The sequence below is a fragment of the Callionymus lyra genome, chromosome 5 (assembly GCF_982586985.1).
Source record: "Callionymus lyra chromosome 5, fCalLyr1.hap1.1, whole genome shotgun sequence".
NCBI classification, from domain to species: domain Eukaryota; kingdom Metazoa; phylum Chordata; class Actinopteri; order Syngnathiformes; family Callionymidae; genus Callionymus; species Callionymus lyra.
The window spans coordinates 17,679,983-17,702,014 of NC_141822.1; the positions used below are offsets into that span (position 1 = coordinate 17,679,983).

The 22,032-nt window shown below is 41.1% G+C and overlaps 2 protein-coding genes across 3 annotated transcripts; one reads left to right on the plus strand and one right to left on the minus strand.

Annotated features, from left to right (window-relative positions):
* The first annotated feature begins 419 nt into the window (after positions 1-419).
* On the plus strand, positions 420-8,837 carry cimip2b (ciliary microtubule inner protein 2B). The gene is made up of 7 exons (XM_087791262.1): positions 420-489; positions 1,051-1,136; positions 2,150-2,358; positions 3,509-3,657; positions 4,022-4,106; positions 8,134-8,346; positions 8,422-8,837. Exons 2-7 carry the CDS (start codon positions 1,099-1,101, stop codon positions 8,541-8,543), a joined length of 816 nt encoding a protein of 271 aa, XP_087647388.1. The 5' UTR covers positions 420-489; positions 1,051-1,098; the 3' UTR covers positions 8,544-8,837.
* LOC148079625 (uncharacterized) lies at positions 8,819-20,546 on the minus strand. Of its 2 annotated transcripts, XM_087791253.1 has the most exons (10): positions 20,368-20,546; positions 16,204-17,356; positions 15,115-15,268; positions 14,251-15,057; positions 12,999-13,075; positions 12,752-12,926; positions 11,780-11,885; positions 11,669-11,715; positions 11,010-11,601; positions 8,819-10,950 (listed from the first exon to the last, which is right to left on the minus strand). In XM_087791253.1, exons 2-10 carry the CDS (start codon positions 17,311-17,313, stop codon positions 10,839-10,841), a joined length of 3,180 nt encoding a protein of 1,059 aa, XP_087647379.1. In that variant the 5' UTR covers positions 17,314-17,356; positions 20,368-20,546; the 3' UTR covers positions 8,819-10,838. The 2 variants fall into 2 exon arrangements, with proteins under 2 accessions (XP_087647379.1, XP_087647378.1); XM_087791252.1 differs by having other exon boundaries at positions 14,251-15,268.
* Between the last annotated feature and the right edge of the window lie 1,486 nt (positions 20,547-22,032).

Consider the following 22,032-nt stretch of genomic DNA (forward strand, 5'->3'; position numbering starts at 1 on the left):
TTATTAAAAGTAAATAATAACAGTTGTTTTTCTAAAGGCTCATTTTCCTTATTTGATACAATTTAAGTTATATATACTTTCCCCCCATCAGGCAAGGAAGCTAACAAGCTAGCATTTGAATTAAAATGTATTACAAACATCCAACTAGAGGATATTAAACAAACAAAACGAAATAGTTTCCTCCAATATTTAGACATAACCAGATAGTTTGAAGGTACTTTAGTCTTTAAGGTTAGTCGCTATACATCAAACTTTTAACTGTTAACATCATGAGCAGGATCTTCTGTCTTCGACTGCTCACGTCTACCTTGTCGACTCCAACTTTGATGGCTTCCGTCTTTCATTTGTCAGACTCCGTTGCGATGGTCTTTGTTACCATGCCGACAGAACTTGAAAGGAGCAGCCCTGCAGAGGTTATAAGTACGACCAAAGGCCACCAGCAGGATGTATTTCCAGCCATCAGTCGGGCGGAATACACTGTTCTCAAGGGTGAGCGTCAAGGTCGCCCGTCATGTAAAGATCACAACAGTTACCAATAACCATGTTCCTACATCACTCATTATAACAATAATAAATACATATCATTATGATGAATGACTACTGATTGAAAACTAATAGATTCTCCCAACATTTAATTTTAATTTAATAGGTATAAAACATAAAACCTTAAGATTATATATTATATCTAAACATACATTTGTTTCGTAAAACAAGATAAAAGAACATATTGCAATTTGATTATATATTTGAGAATTTGTGACGACCACTAGAAGTTTAATAAACATAATTATAACGTTAGTTAGAAATAGTAACACAAAAGACAGTTGGAAACTTTTTTTTCCCTAAACTTAGTTTTCATTAATTTGGAAATAATAATAATATTATAAAATAAATGATCCAAGACACTGCAGTCTCAATATTAGACATGACTCATAGAACAAGAACAAAACACCGTCTGTTACGTCAAAGAAAAAAAAGAATGATTTTAACAAATATCTGTCCGACCAGCGACACGTCTCGAAATTGAACTCTGTTGCCTTGTCTCCATAGCAACCAGCAGACACCTGAGTCCACTTGTTTCACTCTCTGGCTCTCAAGATGGAGAAATACCCCCCCGACACCAACTACATACCAGGGTGAGCGTCCACTCCTCGAGTAACTCTCGCATGACTTTAGAGATCTATAGTAGAATAATTATTTGATTTATTCAAGTACAAAACATGTACACACTGCAATATGTCACATGTAGATCATTCATATTCTGCCTAGTTTAAATGTTTATTTGTATCATCATGCAGCATGTTGCTGGACATCTGGGATCTTAAAATGACTGACAAGGTTAAGGAATTTGTGACACCATTTAAAAAACAAAAAACAAAACAGTAATTACATCCTGAATAGTAATAAATGTTACAAATGCATTAGTTGCAAAATAGTAGTTATTTCTGCCTTACTTTAACTACTTATATATCAATTATTAAGTGTGGTTGTATTTATAAGTTAATGTCAATTTAAGAGAAGATCAACATGTTGTGAGACATGAGTTGATCTGTATTGAAGCATATCATTTCAATTAGATTATTAAATGCTTGAATTTAAAATGTTGATTGTTTTTTTTTATTATTTAAATGTTGTTGATTTTTAAGCATTAATTATTTTTTGTAAATAAATGAATTCAATAATTTGGTGTTTTTTTTTGTTTTGTTTTTTACTTGAATTTATATTATATTTTCAAAAATGAATTTCTCAACATACTTTAATTCATTATAATAATATAATAGTAGCCTATTAAATTCAGTATTGTCTAGTGGAACTATTCTACCAGTATTTTATATAAAATTTATAAGGATTCTTGCAAAGAAATGTAAGAATTTTAGAATATCAAACCATATGTTAATTAAAAAAAGGTTCGAAATTTAAAAAGAAATAAAAATTTAAATTCAAACCTATCAGTATTTTGTTGGCTCCGATATATACTTCCATAGATCTGCTTCTGTAGTTAAAATCAAAAGATGGTTTTATTTGTTCTAAAAGACACGTCAATTCCTCCATTCGTAAATATTCGACAAAACAAATGACATTGCATATTCATATAAAAACTTTAATTCTATATCAATTAAAGTATTTTATTAATTTGTGCTGTGTTCAGGTACACTGGTTACATCCCTCAGCTCAAGTACACCATGGGCAAGTCCTATGGCCAACTGACAGCTGAGCTGCTGACCACGCCTTCGTCCACTACAGCCAACCGTCGGGTGGTCCAAAGGGACGACTTTGCTGCTATTGTAAAGGAACAACCTCTGACCACCAGAGATATTCCAGACAGCCACTCCAAAAAGATGATCCCGGGATACACAGGTGGGTGTGACACATCTTCTGCAGGGGATTGTTATGGCTCTGGAACTTATGCCTTCATTTATATAGTAGAGAAAATTTAAGTAAATAGTTTTGGCTTGAGGAAAAGCTAATCCTTTTTTTTTTTTAAACCGATCGTAATTAATAACAAAAATCATATTGAGGGCCGGGGCCCAACCTTTTTTGATTCAAGATCCTCTCGACACGATTCTAGTTTGTCGAGATCTACCAGTTTATACAGTCATCCATTGTAATTCAACTTAGCCTGAGGTTTCTTTGATAAAGTGCAAATGACAATAAACAAAAGAAAGATGGATACTATTATGAAACACTTTGCTGATTGCCTGCTTCATACAAAAATAAATAATCGGTCATTTTTAAATTAAATTTGTTATAGTGAGATACAAATAATAAAATCACATTAAAAAGATTACTGAAAAACGACTATTAAAAAAAAAAAGAAGCTCTTTTCTCGCACTGTTCAACAACACCTGTAGCTCGCGTTAACCTTTGACCCGAAAACAAAACAGCCAACACTACAGCCAATCACAGCCTAATGATGCCTTCAATGACCTGAACTTCAACAATTACAAACTCAACGGTTATAAAACGTATTTCTACCATAATGTTAACCCTTTCTTTGATTTAAAATACGCTCATTAAATGTATATTTTAGCCAAAAGGGTTTGTTTGTTTGTCATGTGTCAAAAAATGCTGTCACTTACCGAGATCCGTCTGTCGAACAGTGCGACGTGTTTTCTCTTTAAATGCATCACATACGTGCTGCCATGATATGAAATGTCTGCTTTATCCTTTTATTGGACGTGTCAAAGAAGTGTTAGAGACTATAGCAGCCTGTCAGGACTCCATCACGTTCGTATACACCGCCTCTCGACAGGGGTGCGTTTGCGCATGCGCGACTCTCCGCAGAGATTATAATTGAGCAGGACGTCTCACTCCACTGGAAAAACACGTCTGTCGACTAATCTCTGCAAACCTACTGATGATCCACTGAGAATAACAATGTCAAATGTTTGGACTCCCCTGATCCAGACTTGTTAGGATCAGATCCGTGCTTTATTCTACACAAAGTGTGTCTGAACAAAATGTGGAAATGTTATTTGTCAAATGATAACTCTTCCTTGTGTTCCAGGCTTCATCCCCAAAAGGCAGAACTATTTCGCCTGCAGCTTCACAGAAACTTGCCACAAAGCCTTGTCTGAGTTCTACAAGGAACAAAGGACCAAGATCCAAAAGAAACCACCGATACCTCGGGTGGTCAAATCCACCAACCTGTTTGATGTAACGTTACACACACAAACACACACAAAAATACTTTAGACTACATTAACATGTAAAAAATATTGTGTAGTATGATTGCTGTGATAATAGCTATTTATTTAAAGCGCGTTGTTTTGATATTAAAATCTAATTTAATCTTAAATCATGAAAGGATAAAAATGAACATCATGTTACAGATTACAAGTTCAATTTTAAGTTTATTGTTATTGTGATTTGTGTGTTAATGTAAAGATAGATAAAGATACACTATTTGTATCAATACTAATGGATCCAGGTTTGTTTATAAACTACATTTTGAGTAGATATTTAAGGGGCATCAGTTAAAAAAGAAAGTTGGGGATTGATGTACTTGTTTTGCCAACAGGTCTACAAACCTTTAAACACTTTCACTCCGAGTGGAAAAGCATATTTCCTGAATGATGAAGACCCACAGAAGTACTTCATCTCAGGTGAGAATTGTTTTTTTTTTACATTTAAAAACCTTCGAGTTGAAACGATGACTTGATTCAGTTTTGGGATGTGTGAAGTAGAGATTGCTCTTCTTGACCTGCAGGTGGAGCAGTGGGTTGATGGGCTTTCATTAAACTAAAACAATTTAAAATGTTACAGAGCAGAAGGTGTCATCTAGTGGCCTTTAAAAATGACAATGTATCATGAAACCTTTCTAGTGATTTGTTAGTTTTGTTTAGGCCTTGGACTAGTCTAAATAATGATATATAGAAAGGGCTTTTCTTAGGTCTTCTTCATCTTCTTCTCTTTTCCTGTTCTCTGTATCCCAAACATTAATTAACCAGTATTATAAAAACAACATGGGGATTTTATGTTTTATTTTGGATAAACTAGAATGAATGGAATCAATTTATATTGATATTACTGATTTTCTTTTCTCGTTTTTTTTCCTCATTTGTCCGCCAAATAGGCAGGAATCGGTTGTGCGCTAACTACTTACATATCATTGTCTCATTCTAAGGCAGTTCTTACAGTAGATATTTAAGTTCTTAAGAATAATATTAGGAAAGTTACAGTATTTTAAAAGTATCAAGTCCTACGTGTGTTGTGCTTTTTTTTTTTACCTCCTTTCAGATTCTGTCACTATCGGCCGAAAATTGTGCTAATATTCAAATTTAATTCAAAATATTTCAATAATTTGTATCTTGTTAAAATCTCTGGACAGCGCCAGGTACTTAAAGTATATAAGGTAAAACTTTATTGATCCCTCAGGAGGTCTCCTTTGGGAAATTGTTTTTTTACAATAGCCAGCAATTTTTCATAAACAATAAAAAATAATACATAAAAAATAAAATAAGAAGAACATAAAGAGGAAGAACAAGATGACACAATCTAAGTCTAAAGACAAAGACAAAGAACATAGGTCAAGGAAAGAAAAACAACAAAGACAAAGATACAAAGACTAACATGGAACAGAACATCCAGATACTCTCACTCCACTCCTGCCCCCGAACTCAGAATTGTACAATTTAATAGCCCGAGGGATGAATGAGTCCCTGAGTCTATTTGTTTTGCACCTGGGTAGGAGCATTCGTGCACTCATTCTGCTTCTCTGCTCACTGATGACAGTGCTGAGAGGATGACTGTCATCGTCCATGATGGACAGTAGTTTGTTCAATGATCTCCTCTCAGCAACTGTCACCAGTGAGTCCAGCTTCATTCCAACCACAGAACCAGCCCTCCTGATCAACCTGTCCAACCTGTTGACACTCCTCTTGGACACATTTCCACCCCAACACACCACAGCATAGAACAGGACACTGGCCACCACAGACTGGTAGAACATGCAGAGGAGCTTCTTGCAGATGTTAAATGAACGAAGCCTCCTCAGAAAGTACAGTCTACTCTGAACCTTCTTATACACATGGTCTGTGTTGCAGGACCAGTCCAGTTTACTGTCCATCCACACACCGAGGTACTTATAGTTGTCCACTATCTCCACCTCGTCGCCTCTGATGGACACTGGACGTGGCTTTGTCCTGGACCTCCCGAAATCCAAGACCAGCTCCTTGGTTTTTGAGGTGTTCAGCTGCAAGTGGTTCCTCTCACTCCAGTCCACAAAGTCACGTATCAGACTCCTGTACTCGTCTTCGCTGTTGTCCCTGATGCATCCAACAATGGCAGTGTCGTCAGCATACTTCTGGACGAGACTCAGCTCTGAGTTGTAGCAGAAGTCTGAAGTGTAGATGGTGAAGAGGAGAGGGGCCAGTACTGTCCCCTGAGGTGCTCCTGTACTGCACACCATAGTGTCAGACTTGATGTCCTTCAGCCTGACATACTGTGGTCGATCAGTAAGATAGTCCGTAATCCAGGAGACCAGACCAGGGTCCACATGCATCTTAGTCAGTTTGTCCTGCAGCAGAGTGGGTTGGATAGTGTTGAAGGCACTAGAAAAGTCCAGGAACAGGATTCTCACTGAACCACTTCCTTTATCCAAGTGGGAGTAGGTCCGATGCAGGAGGTGAAGGATGGCATCTTCCACACCAACTGCTGGCTGGTAGGCAAACTGCAGGGGGTCTTGCGCGTGCTGGACTTGTGGCGTGAGATGTTTGAGGACCAGCCGCTCCAGTGTCTTCATCAGCTGCGAAGTCAGTGCCACCGGTCTGTAATCGTTCAGCACACTCGGTCGGATCTTTTTAGGGACTGGAACGATACAGGAAGTCTTCCACAGAGTTGGTACTTTCCCCAGCCGTAGACTGAGGTTGAAGACATGCTGGAGTGGCTCAGCTAGTTCAGCAGCGCAGGTCTTTAGCAGTCGAGCAGACACCTTATCAGGACCAGCAGCCTTCCCTGGACGAATCCTCCGAAGTACATCCTGTACCTGGAGTGAGGTGAAGCTGGGAAGTGGTTCTGTGGAGCTGGGGGGGACACAAGAAGGTGGGGCAGGTCCTGAGGCGGGCAGCAGTGAGGGTGAGGTGACCTGCTCAAACCTGTTGAAAAAGTTGTTCAGTCCATTTGCCTCATCCACCGTGTCCACTGCAGTCAGAGAGGCCTTGGTCTTGTGTCCAGTGATGGTTTTAACACCATCCCAGACCTCTCTTATTTCTTCTCGGCTCAGCTTCTCCTCCAACCTCCTCCTGTAGGTGTCCTTTGCCTCCTTCAAGCATCGCTTCACCTCCTGCTGAGCTGACCTCATGGCGTCCCTGTCTCTGCTCCTGAATGCCACTTTCTTCCTGTTAAGGACATCCTTGACCTCCTTTGTTACCCACGGTTTATTATTAGGGTAACAGCGGACAGTCTTAGTAGGGGCGACAACGTCCAAACAGAAATTTAAATAATCTGTTAGACAGTGTGTCTGTCCCTCGATGTCCTCACCATGAGACCTCAGCAGCACATCCCAGTCTGTTGTTTCAAAGCAGTCTCTGATGGCGTCCTCCACAGCTGGTGTCCACTTTCTGATTGTCTTAGTGGTCACAGTCTGTCTCTGCACCAGAGGAGTGTACTGTGACTGAAGGTGGACCAGGTTGTGATCGGACCTTCCAAGTGGAGGAAGAGGTTTGGCTCTGTAGGCGTCCTTCAAGTTGGAATAAAGAAGGTCAATTGTCCTGTTATTCCTGGTTGGACAATCCACGGCCTGATGGAAAGTAGGCAGAGTAGAGTCCAGGTTGGCATGATTAAAGTCTCCAGAGATGATGATAAACGCGTCAGGATTTTGATTCTGAAGTCGAGCTGTCATTGTGTGGATCTTCTCACAGGCAGATGCAGCCGCAGCGCTCGGAGGAATGTAGACACACAGCGCGATCACGTGACTGAACTCACGCGGTAGATAATATGGACGCATGCTGACAGCCAACAGTTCTAAATCTTGACAACAAGAGACTTTCTTTACAGTAACGTGTCCCGGGCTACACCAGCGTTTATTCACGTACATGATCAGTCCTCCTCCTCTGCGCTTCCCACACGCGCGCGCGTCTCTGTCCGCTCTGATGGTGCTGAAACCAGGCAGATCCACGTGTGAGTCCGGAGTCAGCTGAGTGAGCCACGTCTCTGTGAAGATCAACAAGCTGCTCTCTCTGTAGATCCGCTGGTTGTTGAGGGCAGACAGCTCGTCCATCTTATTCGTCAGTGAATTGACGTTCCCCATCGTGATCGTTGGGATCGTTGGTCTGTGACGTCTCCGATTGTCCGTTAGCTTAGCCTTTAGCCGCTTCCCTGCCCGACAGCCTCTGTAACGGCGCTGAAGTTCGATCGGGATCTCGTGGCGATCTCCAGCCCGTGCCATTGACTTCAGCGACAGTAGATCCTCTCTTGAGTAAACAAGACGATTCTTTCCATGTTCAAAAGTATCCATTTAAAAAGATTATAGTAAAAAATTAATAAAAAACAGAAAATTATAGAAATTGCTGCGGAGCTACTGGAAGAGGCAGCCGTCCTCGTCGGCGCCTTTAATGTATATATAAGATAGTATATGTAATATACTATCTATCTATATACTATCTACTTACACACCAGTTCATCTTCCCACAGGATTTACCGGCCATGTGCCAAAATCCCGCTTCCTGTTCGGGAAAGGCTACCCCATCACAACAAAACAGGCCCTGATCCAGTTTGGGAAGCAGCGTCAAGGTATCCCCGCCACAGAAGAGAGCCCAGACGGGTCGGACAGCGTCATCAAAGCCAACGTAAACATCTACCCGACGAACAAAGGAGTGCTGCCTTCATTCACCGGACATATTCCAGGTGTGTTGAACCCTCTTAATCACACGTTACGTACGAGGAATTTTAATGACTGAACATAAACTTCCTCGTTGGCAGGTTACAAGTTCATGTACGGACAAACCTTTGGCCAGCTCTCTCAGAACGCCCTGGAGAAGAGCGGAATCATGAAGAACCGGATGGCGAAGGCCCAGAACAACCTCATTACGACCGGCATTTAGTACCTGAAGCCCGACTGTTGGGGGCGTCTGACCCCGACCGCACTCCAGAACCTGACCCTGCACAAGTGAAACAAACTGTTGGTTGCTCTACGAACAATGTTGTGTACAACTAGATGGTACACAAGGGTGTCAAGAGAAAGAAGATGCCAGTATTCTAACTCCACGTCTCATCTGGGGACAGTGTTATAAAAAGAAACTTCTACATATCAATTGAAACAACACACTCATGTGAGCTCATAAATATCGGAGCACTATAGGTGATAACAATACAGTAATAAACATGTTGAATCTTTATTGGCAGATTGTCATTACAGGATTGGTTCAAGGTTTTAAGGATGTTTCACACCATTGCAAAAAAGAGAAAAAGTAAATTTAAAAATCGCTACTTCCCTCGTAACAAAATACCTGACGCGGTTTAAATACCTGAAACAACCCGAGCATGGCTTAAAAAGTGGGCAACCGAACCTGCCGCTGGAAGACGATATCCTTATCCATCCTTATCTACAGTACTTAAAGAAACAGGAAGTCAGTGTATGAATGACTCATGCAGGTGTGGGATTCAAAGCACAGACATCACAAACACAAGAATAACACATGGACGCGATCAAAGTCGATGATGTGTAAAGTTCAAAATAAAGTGTTATAATAGATAATAGTCGCACCTCGTACACCTGGGAGAGAAATTTGTGGTTTTAGACTCAGGGTGTAAGTTGTCACTCAAGTTACTTATTAGCTAGTTTTAATGAGCTAATTAGAAGTGTGAGGATAATCAAGAGTAGCCTAGTTTTAGTAGTAACACAGATTATTTAATTTAATTTATACCGTTAATTGTTACTTAAAATGATAACCTAATGTCCAGTATTTTCTTCATAAAGCCATTTAAACATTTTAGCAAAGCTACCGAGATCACCTACCCTACCTTTAAATTGCAAAGCAAATCCTGGTAAATTCTATGAACTGGACGAGCCAGCCATAATCACAGAGGACTGAGAGCTAAGTAGTTAGCAGCACCAAATGCTAATTGTGTCAAATATCAGCTCAATTTCAATGAATAAGAAATTATTTTATATCGACATCTTACAAAACCTATTGAAAGTTTCATGAGAATCAATGATAGAAACTTCTACCAACAAAAGAAACAACGAGATGTTTTTGAAGATGTTGCTGGTTATTCATTCAAAGGTTCTTCCACACTGGCTTCTTTCTATAGTTACTTTATCAACGAATAGCAGACCGGGATAAAGTGTCGTCCAGACTTAATTTTTATGCTCTCATGAGGTCGTAATAAAAGTTTAAAACTGAACATGGAGAAAATAAATGTTTCAGCCAAATATAAATGTTCAAGTCTACATAGAACAATTTATACTAAAATATAATGTGTATAAATTCTAATAATTTGCAATACAATAGCATTTTTATAATGTTATCGCTGTATTATACTATTAATACTTTAAATACTTTTACTTTAAACTTTACCAATTCTTTATAATGAGACTTTTATTCCCCCCCACACTACGCTTTAAATCCTTTCTATTGCCCAACAGAACAGTCAAAATAAGTCATTTGGCTATTTAGAGATGTTATCACCACTTAACAGAAGTTGATGGGACCTGTGGGGAATCTAATGTAGTTCAAGCTGATGTTGAATTCTGCTCCACAAACACTTGTATATTAGCGTGTATCCCTCAATCCACATCTGGTCCTCATTCTGGTTGAGAGCTATTAGGGATGCACCGAAAATGTGGGCCAACAAAAGGGTTCTGAAACACCTGAGAAAGACCCACGGATAGCGAAGGGAAAACATGTAATGCTGACCTGAGTGCACCGCAATGAGGTCAGAATTCCAATGGTGCTTGAAATGTAACTTATTTCTGTAATTCTTGGCCGGTTTTCATCCTTGGAGACCACTTTCCCTCGCCAACCTTTTTGCAACTGCGAGCTACTACAAGGAGTTTGTTACACACTTCTGAAATAACTAAATAAATATAATAATGGATGATCGCCAATGGAGCAATAAGAAAGAAAATAGAAAATATTTCAAGGAAACTTGTGGAGATCAGGGTTAGTAGTTCTACTACTGTAAAGCTGTAACAGTAACACTTGCACTGTGACTTGAGGGAAAAATGCTGTGGATTTCTTCACAGTGTTGCTGGTTAGTTACAAAGACTGGTGCGAGTTCAAAGTGTTCAAATCAGCTGGTGGTCCGTCAAGAACAGGAAATACATTGAAGACCCAGAGATTATAAAACCATGTTAAAGTTTCTGTTCTAGACTTGAATCTCTTGCCACTGAGAAATCAGCACTCGTCATGGATGTCCGTCTTATCTTGTCTTGGTCTCAGGGCCAGTAACGACTGAGCCAAAAGTCCAAGATGAGACCGGTCCAGCCACTGTGAGGGACGACTGCACCTGCGGGTCAAAAACAGTTGTTATCACTGTCAATATCAAGCCTTTGATTCGTCTCTTACCTTCTTATCTGACTTTGAGAAACCGCCTCAACCTTGGCTGAAGGGTCGGCAGCTCCGAACAGTTTGGCCCAGCGAAGCCCACCGGCGGCCTCCGCCGGGACCCTGGGCGACACCCTTGGTGACCCTCCGTCGGCCCCCTCTCTGCTCCCGCCCTGCCTGCTCTCCATGCTGATCTGGGACCAGTTGTCCTCATTGTTCTTCCTCCACTGCTCCGCCTCGTCCTTGGCTTCTAAAACGTCCACATCCTGGGGCCACCATTCGGCGATAGGAGACAGGATCTGACCCCGGTTCTCCTTCGGGTCATAGGGCAGGCTTGTCAGCAGTTCTGAAGGACCGCTCATCTTCCTGTCGCACCGCAGTCGCGGCCAGCTGGTGGCCAGGAGAGCCGAGCACGGCGGCGGCGAGGACACGCCCAGGTCCTCGGAGCAGAGGTGCTGGCTCTGCAAGAGTCGCGGCTCCAGGAGCAGGTTGAGGTCGAAGGGCAACACGGAAAGAGGCTGCAGAAGAAGAAGAAGCTCCTGGAACATGGGCTGACATGGTCCCAGAGACATGGACAGGAAGCCCCAGGAGTGGTAGTGTGATGTCACGACCTCTGTGGGAGGAGTCAAACTCACGTCAGATGGATGTGGCCCACAAAAGAAGTTCTGGGAGGTTCTTACCTCTTAGACTCAGCAGGTGACTGAGCCAGAATTCCAAAGCTCTCAAGCTAAAACACATGGAAATAATAATAAATCCCACATTTTTTTCTATCAAACGTGTGGAACACTCACTTCAGCAGCCCCATGATGAAGGCTCGCAGTCTCATGCAGGAGCTGGTGAGCTGAGGATACTGACGGATCTTGTAGACCAGACTGTGAAGGACCTTAGTGGACGGACCTGATGCCAAAGAAAAACTACATCAGCCATGAGACGGGTGTGTGTATGGAAGAACATCAGTGTCAATAGAATATTGAATGGTTGAAATTAACATTTTACATACATTTTATTATACTTACATGTTTACAATATTTAAAAACAAATTGTCTTAAGAACATTTGATTTGAAAATTCATATAATTAGAATTTATTTTGAAATTTGATTATTTAAAATAACACTTTTCAATATAGAAATTATTTAATTAAATTGAAGAATTCAATATTATTGTAGCATATACTTCTGTATGTGTTATAGTTTATATTAAAAGAGATTAAAAAAGTTACTCTTCTAAAACATATATGTGATTCTATGTTATTGACTCTCGAAGAAATGGCTTTCAAATAAGCATATTAGTGAAGGTTTTTGAAGGCAAAACTTTAAATTTGATTAAGTAAGTAAGTAAGTAATTTTTATTTGTATAGCGCTTTTCCAGACCAGGGTCATAAAGCGCTTAAACAATCAAAACAATATTCAATAAAGTATATACTTTAAAGATCAAGATAAAACTGATAACACAACAGGAGTTCCAGAAAATCAGGGAAAAGCCTGAACAAATAAAAACGTCTTAAGATGTTTCTTGAAGGAGTCAGTAGATCATCAAACACATAGGGAGAGGAAGATCGTTCCAAAGCTTAGGAGCAACAGCCTGGAAGGATTTCTCTCCTCTGGTCCTGAACCGTGTTCGTGGAACCATCAGTAGATTCTGATCCATAGACCTCAGAACCCGAGCTGGGGTGTAAGGCTGGATCAGATCAGTGATGTAGGGAGGAGCCTGACCATGAATAGCTCTGAAAGTAAGAACCAGAATTTTAAAGTTGGTCACAAACCTATCTTAGTGGAGACTTCCACGATGCTCCAGCAGTGGTTGCGGCGCTGACCGATGATCAGATCCAGTTTGTGATCCCTCAGACCGTCCTCTAGAATGTTCTGCAGAGCCGGACACAAGTGCTCCAGGACCAGACCCCCGATGGTTGGACTCCATGAGCTGTTGCCCAAACGCATCTGCCAAACAAAAAAAAAACACCTTAAAATAAACAGTTGATCAAGTCTAGGTGTGTTTTGACCGAGTCGTACCTTTTCTTCAAAGTCCCTGCTGCTCCCGAAATGTGCCATGATCAGATCCACCGCCCTGCTCACAGACCTCAGCAGACCTGGATGTCAGTCAAAAGAATTAGAGATTTGAATGTCAGGAAGATCCAGTAATTAAAAAATAAAACAAGTTGCATTTATCTTTCTTTTGAATGTATTCCTATTTATGGTTTCAGAAGAATTCCTATTCACAATGAGTTTTGAAAAATGTCCAATAGTTTACTTATGTTTACAAATGACGGCGCTCCTGATATTCCAGTTAGAAGAGAGACACTGCTGTTATTGAGTGCCAGGAGTTCCATAATGTGGGATTAAAAAACAGACATTAGCTTATAAATAAAATACTCTTTATTGCTGTTTATTTTCCCGTCTGTAGTTTCACTTTAGTTTGTAAATAATGGCATAAACGGTGTGATATTATAATTGCAATTATTTAGAAATAGATGTTCAAAATTCTATATTTTTTATTTTCAATATCAAAATGTATACATTTTTATTCAATTATTTAAACAATATATTTTATAATAATTAAACATACATATATATAAATATATATTATTATATACTATTATATATTAAATTAAATAATAAAAAAAAAGAAGAGTTAAATGCTCAAAAAAACGTTTTCAACATTACAAATGTTAAATAATCTAAAGACACTGTTATATTTAGTACCACATGTACTCCTGAAACTGTGCTGTTATTTCACACCAGCGACTGGATTTCCTGAAGCTAAGCTGTGACACGATGGTCCGTCAAGGTGAAAAAAAAACAGGATCTTGTGGAAAATAATTTCCATAAAATTCTCCGGCCACGTTTTTCCTGCGTCTCACTTTCATCCCAGATGCTCATTGGATTGTGTTTCTCTGCTGAGCCTCGTCTGTCGTCGTCTCTCCGTAAATGTCAACGTTAAATTCTTTACGCTCTTCCTGCAGAGCTGCTGCTCTCAGGCCCGTGTTGACACAACAGTGACAACATGAAACACCGGCAGTGTCTCGTGGTAACTCATTAGTCTCTTCACCTACAGTATGAACATCTCTTTCTCCACGAGGACGCACACACACACACACACACACACTCTGGCTGCAGAGCAAAGGAGTCAGCCAATCAGGTTCGAGCGAGTTATAAATAGGTCACGTTTGAACTGAAGCCCCTGCGGGGAGCAGTAAGAGCTGCTGAAGGTCTCCACACATCTACACACACAGACCATGATACGACAGAATCCTCCTTCACTCACCTCTTCTCTGAAGGTGGCTGATGGACATGGACTCGTAAGAGGTTTCGGGCGAGAGGCAGAACTCGGTGGGCGGCTTGTCGCTCTGGATCAGCGACTCGCCGTCGTTCTGGTGGTTCTGGTGTCGGTGCAGCCCGGATGCAGCCAAGGACACGAGGGAGGTCAGGGAGGAGAGGGGGACGACGGAGGAGAGGGCGGCCGAGAGGCCCGAGCCGGATCCAAGATGGTGGCCAGGAAGCCGGGGTTCTGAGGTCGTCGTGGGTCTGGACGGGGGGGTCGGCTGGTGTGTGGTCAGAGGTAGAGTCGGGGGGGTGTATGGTACTGAAGGATGGTTGAAGAGCCGAGGAGGATCAGGACTGGAGTCGCGAGTCTTGTAGGTCGGGATCTTGACCCGGTGGATCTGGTCCAGGGGTGAGACCACGTTTAAAAAGGGGTTTGTTTTACTGGATCTGCCCGGCTTCGGGCTCGAACTGGTCTGATTCCGTGGACTTTCTCGGCTCCATGTGTTCGTGCCGGTCGAGGACTTGGGGCTCGGGGTGCAGGTGGAGCAGGTGTCGGAGCTGGACGGAGCGTCCAGGAAGATGGACCAGTGAGCGTCTCCCGGCGAGGACTCCATGTTTTCACTCTTAGCTCTAGACCTGCTGCCACGACCGGACCCGTCCCTCTGACTCATGAACTGATCCAGCAGACCGCCCAGGTGCTGGGCCGGGGCGGCGGGTTTGGCCGGGGGTGTGAGGACGATGGGCTGGATGGGAAGAGAGCTGGGTCTCTGAGGTCGACTCGAGCACCGAGTGTCGGCTGGTGTTGCTCCTGGAAGAAGAACATTGGTGTCAGACCAGAGGATGTTTTTGTCAGACGGTGTCTCACCGTGTTCTTCACGCTGGTCCTGCTGCGTGGACGACGTGTCCAGATACGTGGGCATGATGGAGACGATGTGGATCTTCTCAGTTGAGGTGGAAGCAGACTGGAGGTCAGAGGAGCTGTTCAACTTCTCAGTGCTTTGATGTCGATCATCCTTCTCCTGTCAATGGTGAATGAATAACAAGTCAACATGTGGATGAATACATTGAATTAGCTGCGACAGAGAATTATTGAATGGTTGGATGATGTGTTTAAATAAATACATTATTTGAATTAAAAAAAACTGTACACATAGCATTTTATCTTCTTATACCAATAATTAAAAAATACTATCTAAATTCAATTTTATTCAATCTTTTAAATTCAATATAAAAATGTTGTTGAAAAAAACAAACAATACTGAGTTACTTGATCTTTCAGCCAATTATTGAATGCACAGAAGATTAAAAAAAAAAGTCATTTATAAAATGTATTTTTGAATTATTGGAACAAGAATATCAAACAATATCAAAGATTGTTTAAAAAGCCATTTATTTTGATTGAATATTATCATTATTTGTTTTGAATATTCGATTTCTTAGTTTAATACAATTATTTAAATAAAATAATAAAATGATTTAAAAAATATATTAACCCTTTTGAAACCTGTGGGTCAAAGTGAGCCGGTAACCGAAAACAAACATGTTTGTGGTATCCTTGTGTTGTCTCTGGGTCATTGTGAACGACCTGGCTACCAGAAATACATATGCAGTGGTGGAGGTCGTTCACCTTGACCCAGAGACAACACAAGGTATTAGAAATACTATATATAAAATTTCCACCATGCAATATTCTGCTGACACAGAAATACTTCCATGCATGAGAGCCAAGTATAAATACAATATTCATAAGTTACAAATGTGGTGCTAAATGTATCTTTATCAATAAATCGTGACCCGAAGGCCTGAAAACAAATGTGTTTGTGGTATCCCTTGTGTTGTCTCTGGGTAAAGTGAACGCAAGGGATACAGCGAACACATTTGTTTGCGGGCCTTCGGGTCACCTTGACCCAGAGACAACACAAGGGTTGCCGTTGAAGGATGGTCTTTAACTCACCATCTCAGTTTCCATGAGCCGTCCTTCTCTCCTGTGAGGGGAGGGATGGAACGGGTTGGTGCTCGGACCCTCGGGGCAGCTGGCCTGACTGGACCAGGCCGGGCTGGGGGACTGGGATGAGAGGTCGCAGGTCACCAGCTTGTAGTACTTCTGTTGAGATTCCAAGGACACGCTTGTTGGACCCTGGAGACAGGCGGCCAGGTCGGACACCTCCAGAGAGGTCAGGCACGGAGCCGTCGGCTCCAGAGAGCTGAGATTGCAGTTGAAGTCCTGGGACCAGTAGGAGGACGACCAGGGCTGCTCCTCCTTGGGTGTGGGGGGGACCCCCGGTGCATCGTGGTGGGGCTCCTGGGTTAGAGGGCGGGGGACGGGCTGCAGGTTGAGGAACACGGACCCGTCGGGGGATTGGAGGTCCAGAGGAAGTGCAGGGTTGCTGCTGTGGCTGTAGATGGTGCAGAAGTTGACCAAGACGCCGTCGGAGCTGCTGGACGAGCAGTCGCTCGCCTCCTCCGTCAGACTGTTGCAGAACATCTCGGGGGTGAACTTGTTCATTCCCTTACGCCGTGTGCGTCGCTCGCACCCCAACAGGGTCCCCCCCTCCCGCCCCCACTCCCCGCCCAGGTCCTTCCGAGTCATCAGGTACCGGCCCTCGTCGCCCCCCGCGGGCCAGTTTCCGTGCAGCACGAAGGACGAGTCTTCGTGGTACCTGTGGAGGTTGTCCCCCTCGCTGTCCTCGTCCTCCTCGTCCAACTCCCCGCTGGGGAGGAAGGAGTTGTGGGTCCTCGTGGCTCCTCTCCCTCCACAGCTCTCGTCTCCCGGCGACGAGGATGAGGTGTCGCTGGCTCCCTCCTCCTCCTCCACCCGGTCCTCCACCAGACTGCCGTGGCTGCTGGAGAAGTGTTTGGCGGCGGCGGCGAGGACGCTCTCCTGCTTCAGCGTGTCCTGCTCGGGGAGGGACGCCGCCCGCGTCAGGACCGCCGTGCACAGCCGACCCGGCCTTCTGCCGGAGGCGTACAGGTTCTGGACGGGCAGCTGCCATGCGGGAACAGTAAGGACTGGAAAGTGGCAGGCGATGAGGGTGTCGCCCGAGAGTCCCGATGATCCGATCATGCTGGGGCGGCGAGGAAAGCCCACATGGTCCTCAGTTTGAAAACTTTAAAAAGATAAAAAACAGGTCAATAAGTATGAAATCATTAGCGCCTATATGACATGTGTCAATCAAGGCCTCGACCTCCATTTTGATGTGGCCCACAAGCGCTTGAAGATAAATGTTAGCAAAAAAAAAACCTCAATAATGATTCACTGCATTATGACAGAAAGAGATTAAAAATGTCAAGAATATATTTTTCAAAAAATGGAATAAATAAATGATGATTAAAATTATCTTTAAAATAATACATGTTACGTTTTGTTTGGCACTGTATCGATTAAAAAAAAAAGTTCAATATTATATTTTTATCATTGTTCTTTTATGGTTTGTTTTTCAATAAAGTCTATGTAAAATCAAATAATTCAATTGTCTATTTACAATAACATACAAATATCCACGGCTATTGTTCATTTATGTGTTGCAATTAAACTTCAACGGTCATTACTTCCTAAAGCAACAATGCAATCCTGCCACAGCTTGGCGATAACTGAGGACGAGAGGATACAGTCGCCTCCAGCAGCTTTTTAAGCTGATGTTTAGACATATTTTGGTGTAAAAAACAAATGAAATTAGTAATAACTTCAAGAGTCATGTGGTCTGTAAATTCTGAAACACCAGAGTCAAGTACTTGGACAATACTACAAATATATCCTTGTTCCTACAGTATCGTAATACATTGCAATATATCATATGGCTGCACATGTATCGTGATACGTATCGTAACAACAATACACACCCCTAACATAAACACAATCGTACAATAAAAATAAAAATAAAATCGATGATCCGTCTTTAGTTAGGACATTAAAACATCATAAATATGAGAATTGATCCGACACAACTAGACCTCAGCGTCTGTGTATGTTGTCGGACTGTCGGCATCAGTCAGGCATGAGCGAGCTCTTCTCTCTGCTCTCTCAGTGAAACTAGGCCACTGCAGAGATGCTCCTCCAGCTCCGCATTCCTCTAAATATATACTCTCACGTCCCTCTGTTCCTGCACGGCTTCTTGGATTTTAACCCTATTAAACCGAAAAACTGATGATCGTAAACACGCATGTGTATTAACATTTCGTCAAAATACATTTAAAAAATATCCAACATTAAGTTGATGATTTAATATGATCATGAGTGATTAAATGCTGGCTGGACTGTATCTGCATTACATCTTTTGTTTTGACGCGTACAGGATTTCCTCTAGCCTTTTAAAAAACAACCTAAATATGTGTCAGGGAGATAATCCTCTTTACGGTCACACTAACACTGCACTGCCACTGAATGGTAAACATGAAACAGGAAGTGCCTTTGACGCTCTTTGTATCAAAATAATTTAATAGAGATTTTAGTTTGCGCTCTCTCTACATTATTTTTCTGACAGCTGTTGTCTTTATTATTCTAGTCAAATAGTGGTCAGGTGGGTTTTCTATCCACCTTCAACAACTCTTCTTCGCCTACTGTGTTGTTGTTGCTACGTTCTGAGTTATCTGAGTTATTGCTTCCAAAAATGAATTTTAACTCCTTAAAAAAATGATTAAATTTCATATATCAGCCAATTATATTGTAAAAATAAATAAAATAGTGACAGCTGTCACTGAATCGGGATCAGTTTGAAGTAAATACCTTGAAAAGAAGAAGAAGTGACTTTAATAACACCCGAGCATAGATGGAAATCAGTAGCTTCTTCTTTTTCCTTGAGAGAAACAGGAAACCAATTGAATCTCTTAATGTCTCCTGAAAGCTGCACCTTTAGACTTCCCGATACGTTATTTAGATAAAATGCACATTAGATAATATGCATTTATGACAATCTACCAGATGTCCCATGACGCTTCACTCCAGCTACGAGAAGTTCAAAGCAAATGTCAAACAGAATGTGACGAATGAAAAGTGTCCAGCTTGAGAAAACCCTCAACAAAAGCAAACACAAGCTGGAAGACCTTGTTATTATGGTATAAATGAGATACATTTTTAATTGATAAATAGCTACAATGACTCCATGACACGACACTAAGCGATAGAATCAAAAGTGGTGTTTAAAAGTGTCCGACAGAAGAGGTTCTGCGGGTCACGAGTTCAGTCCGTAAGTAGGCCAGAGTGACAGCGCAGACACACAGTGACTAAGAGGACGGTTTCTGTCGTGACAGCGCAGGAAGTTCCTTGAGAAGGACGAGGCACCGAGGCGCTCTCTGATGCTTCTGATGAGGCGCATGACTTAAGAGGATCCGTCAGACGGAGTCAGGCGTCTCACAGGAAGCACTCGTCTCGGGGGTTCTATGACAAGAAATGAGGTCAAAGTGTTGCTGTGAAACCTATATGTGCGATCATGTGATTGTTTATGATATTGACGGTGATAGGAATTATTATTTTGATGATTCATTACAGGAGTTGAAATCCATTTAGAATCAACGTGAGCATCTATTCCTGATTGTGTGTGTCTTATGTCATTCTTTTATTGTGTACCGACACAACAAAACATTCCTATGCTGTACAGCTTCCACAGTTTCTGATTCTGATCTTCTTGACTTGATGTTATCTTCACATTTGTGTGACTATAAATCTAATAATATTATTATTAAAGAGATAATACTAGTACTGATTATTATACATGTATGTTTGAACTCCAGAGTCTATATTTGTCATGTAAAACTATGTTTCTGTAGCTTTTAATCTTTAAAATCCAGCTTTAACCTGTGAATTATTAAAGCATGTTATTCAATAAAACTCTTTTTGTCGGCTTTGACTAATAGTCTTCCCTCCTTCTCGTAACAATAGAACATATTTCGGTGTAAAAGATTGTAAATGAGGCAGAAAACCAGGACACTGAAGCACAGAGCTTGTTCACTGGAGCATCCACAGTCACATGGATCGTGTTTCAAGGCTATCATGTTCGCAAGACGCTCTCACCCAGTAAACATCTTATATAAAAACACTTATTTATTCACCTTTACAAGGTTCTTCTTAAACATCTTTAAATGTTTACTTAAACACAACATTGTTATGATTCCTGTCACTTACTCTTCCGGCGCGTCCTCTTCTCCCGGGGTCACTTTGTTGTGTCATCAAAACGAGCCTCGATCTCTTTAAAAATATATATATACATAAAACATAAATAGTTACTCTCGGAGAAGAAAGTCCGCTACATGACTGCGATCATGCGAGCGCAAGTGAGACGTTGGCGACAGAAGGTCCGACGTGAAGATCCGGAGAGATGCGCTTCAGCAGAGACCCCAGGAGCCGGAGGGGGGTGTGACGTCACGACGCCTTCAGCCAATGAGAAGAGAGCCGCCATTGTCACTCGTGGTATCCATGACAACAAGGAGGAAACTAGATCAGCGCCGAAGAGATTGAACGAAAACAAGTGCGGATTAAAAAAAAGAAGCTACTGAGATGTTATTTTGATCCAAGTTATTTACGTTGTTGTTTTGATTTTTTTTTTAAATATTATAATTTAATGATCTTATTTAAATCATGCGATCAATTGCGATCAAAGCAGAATATAAACTAGTCCTTCAAGAACCACATTATTTTTAAAATATTGAGTTTTTTCTTTTGATCTTGAGTCTCTTCACCAGCTGTCACTCAAACATACTATAGTTTTTAGATAATGTGATGAAATCAAACTCCATCTTTCTGTTCTTACCTTGTTTCAATCAACATACTCTTTTTTTTTTCGTCTTAACAAGGACAAGACGTTTTACGACAATAACACCAGCAAATACTATTTATAATATACACTCTCTTTGACACACTTAAAAAACATTACATGTTTTCCTGTCATTAAAAAGAAAATCACAATATAACTTGTTATATTTGTTCTTTAAATGTAGATTTAAATAATTGTCATATAATAATAATAATGTACAGAAATATAGACACTTACAAAGTGTCACATGGTGGTAAATGTTCAGAAGGATTGTAGTTATTAAGTGACAAGTAAACTATTTAGATTCATAACAGAAACTTAATTGATCTGTCCGTGAGCAAAATGAGCAAATAAATTGTATCATATTGTGTTGATGCGGTTCGTAACTAACATAAAAAGCTTATTACTTAAAGCGAAGAAAAATTAGAGAAAGAGAAAGATCTTAAAAAAATGAAATAATTTACTGCAACTTGAAAATGGAAAAGGAAGTGTAGACCCCTGCCAAGCAGCTCGTTTACACCTGCATTGTGATTTTTAGATAGTGAACGAATGAACCAATTGTCCTCTTTTTAATATCAAATCATTGGCAGTCTAATGAAATTGAACAGCAGGTGGCAGTAGTGTTCTGGAATTCACTTGACACACATGATTGTAAGTGAGTGAAGCTCGCACTTAAACTTTCCCCACAGAGAGTTACAAATCCTTTAAGAGTTGTAGTGTGTGATCCAGAGCACACAAGATGTTATCATTAGTGTCTCTTTACACACCTACTCTAATGTTACTTTAATTTATTTTAGCTATTATGACCATGTTGATACAAACCTGCATCAGCTGCTGTTCAAAATATCTCTGACTTCACTAGTTTAACCATAAAGACGTATTTAATAAATGAGCAACATGAATGTCTTCAGCAGTGTGAGAGTAAAACATGTTCCACACAAACAAAACGTAGTCTTTTGCACCACTTTGAAGAAAACGTAACATGTATTTGAATATTTACATTATGCACAGTATCTACAAATAAATATAAAACAACA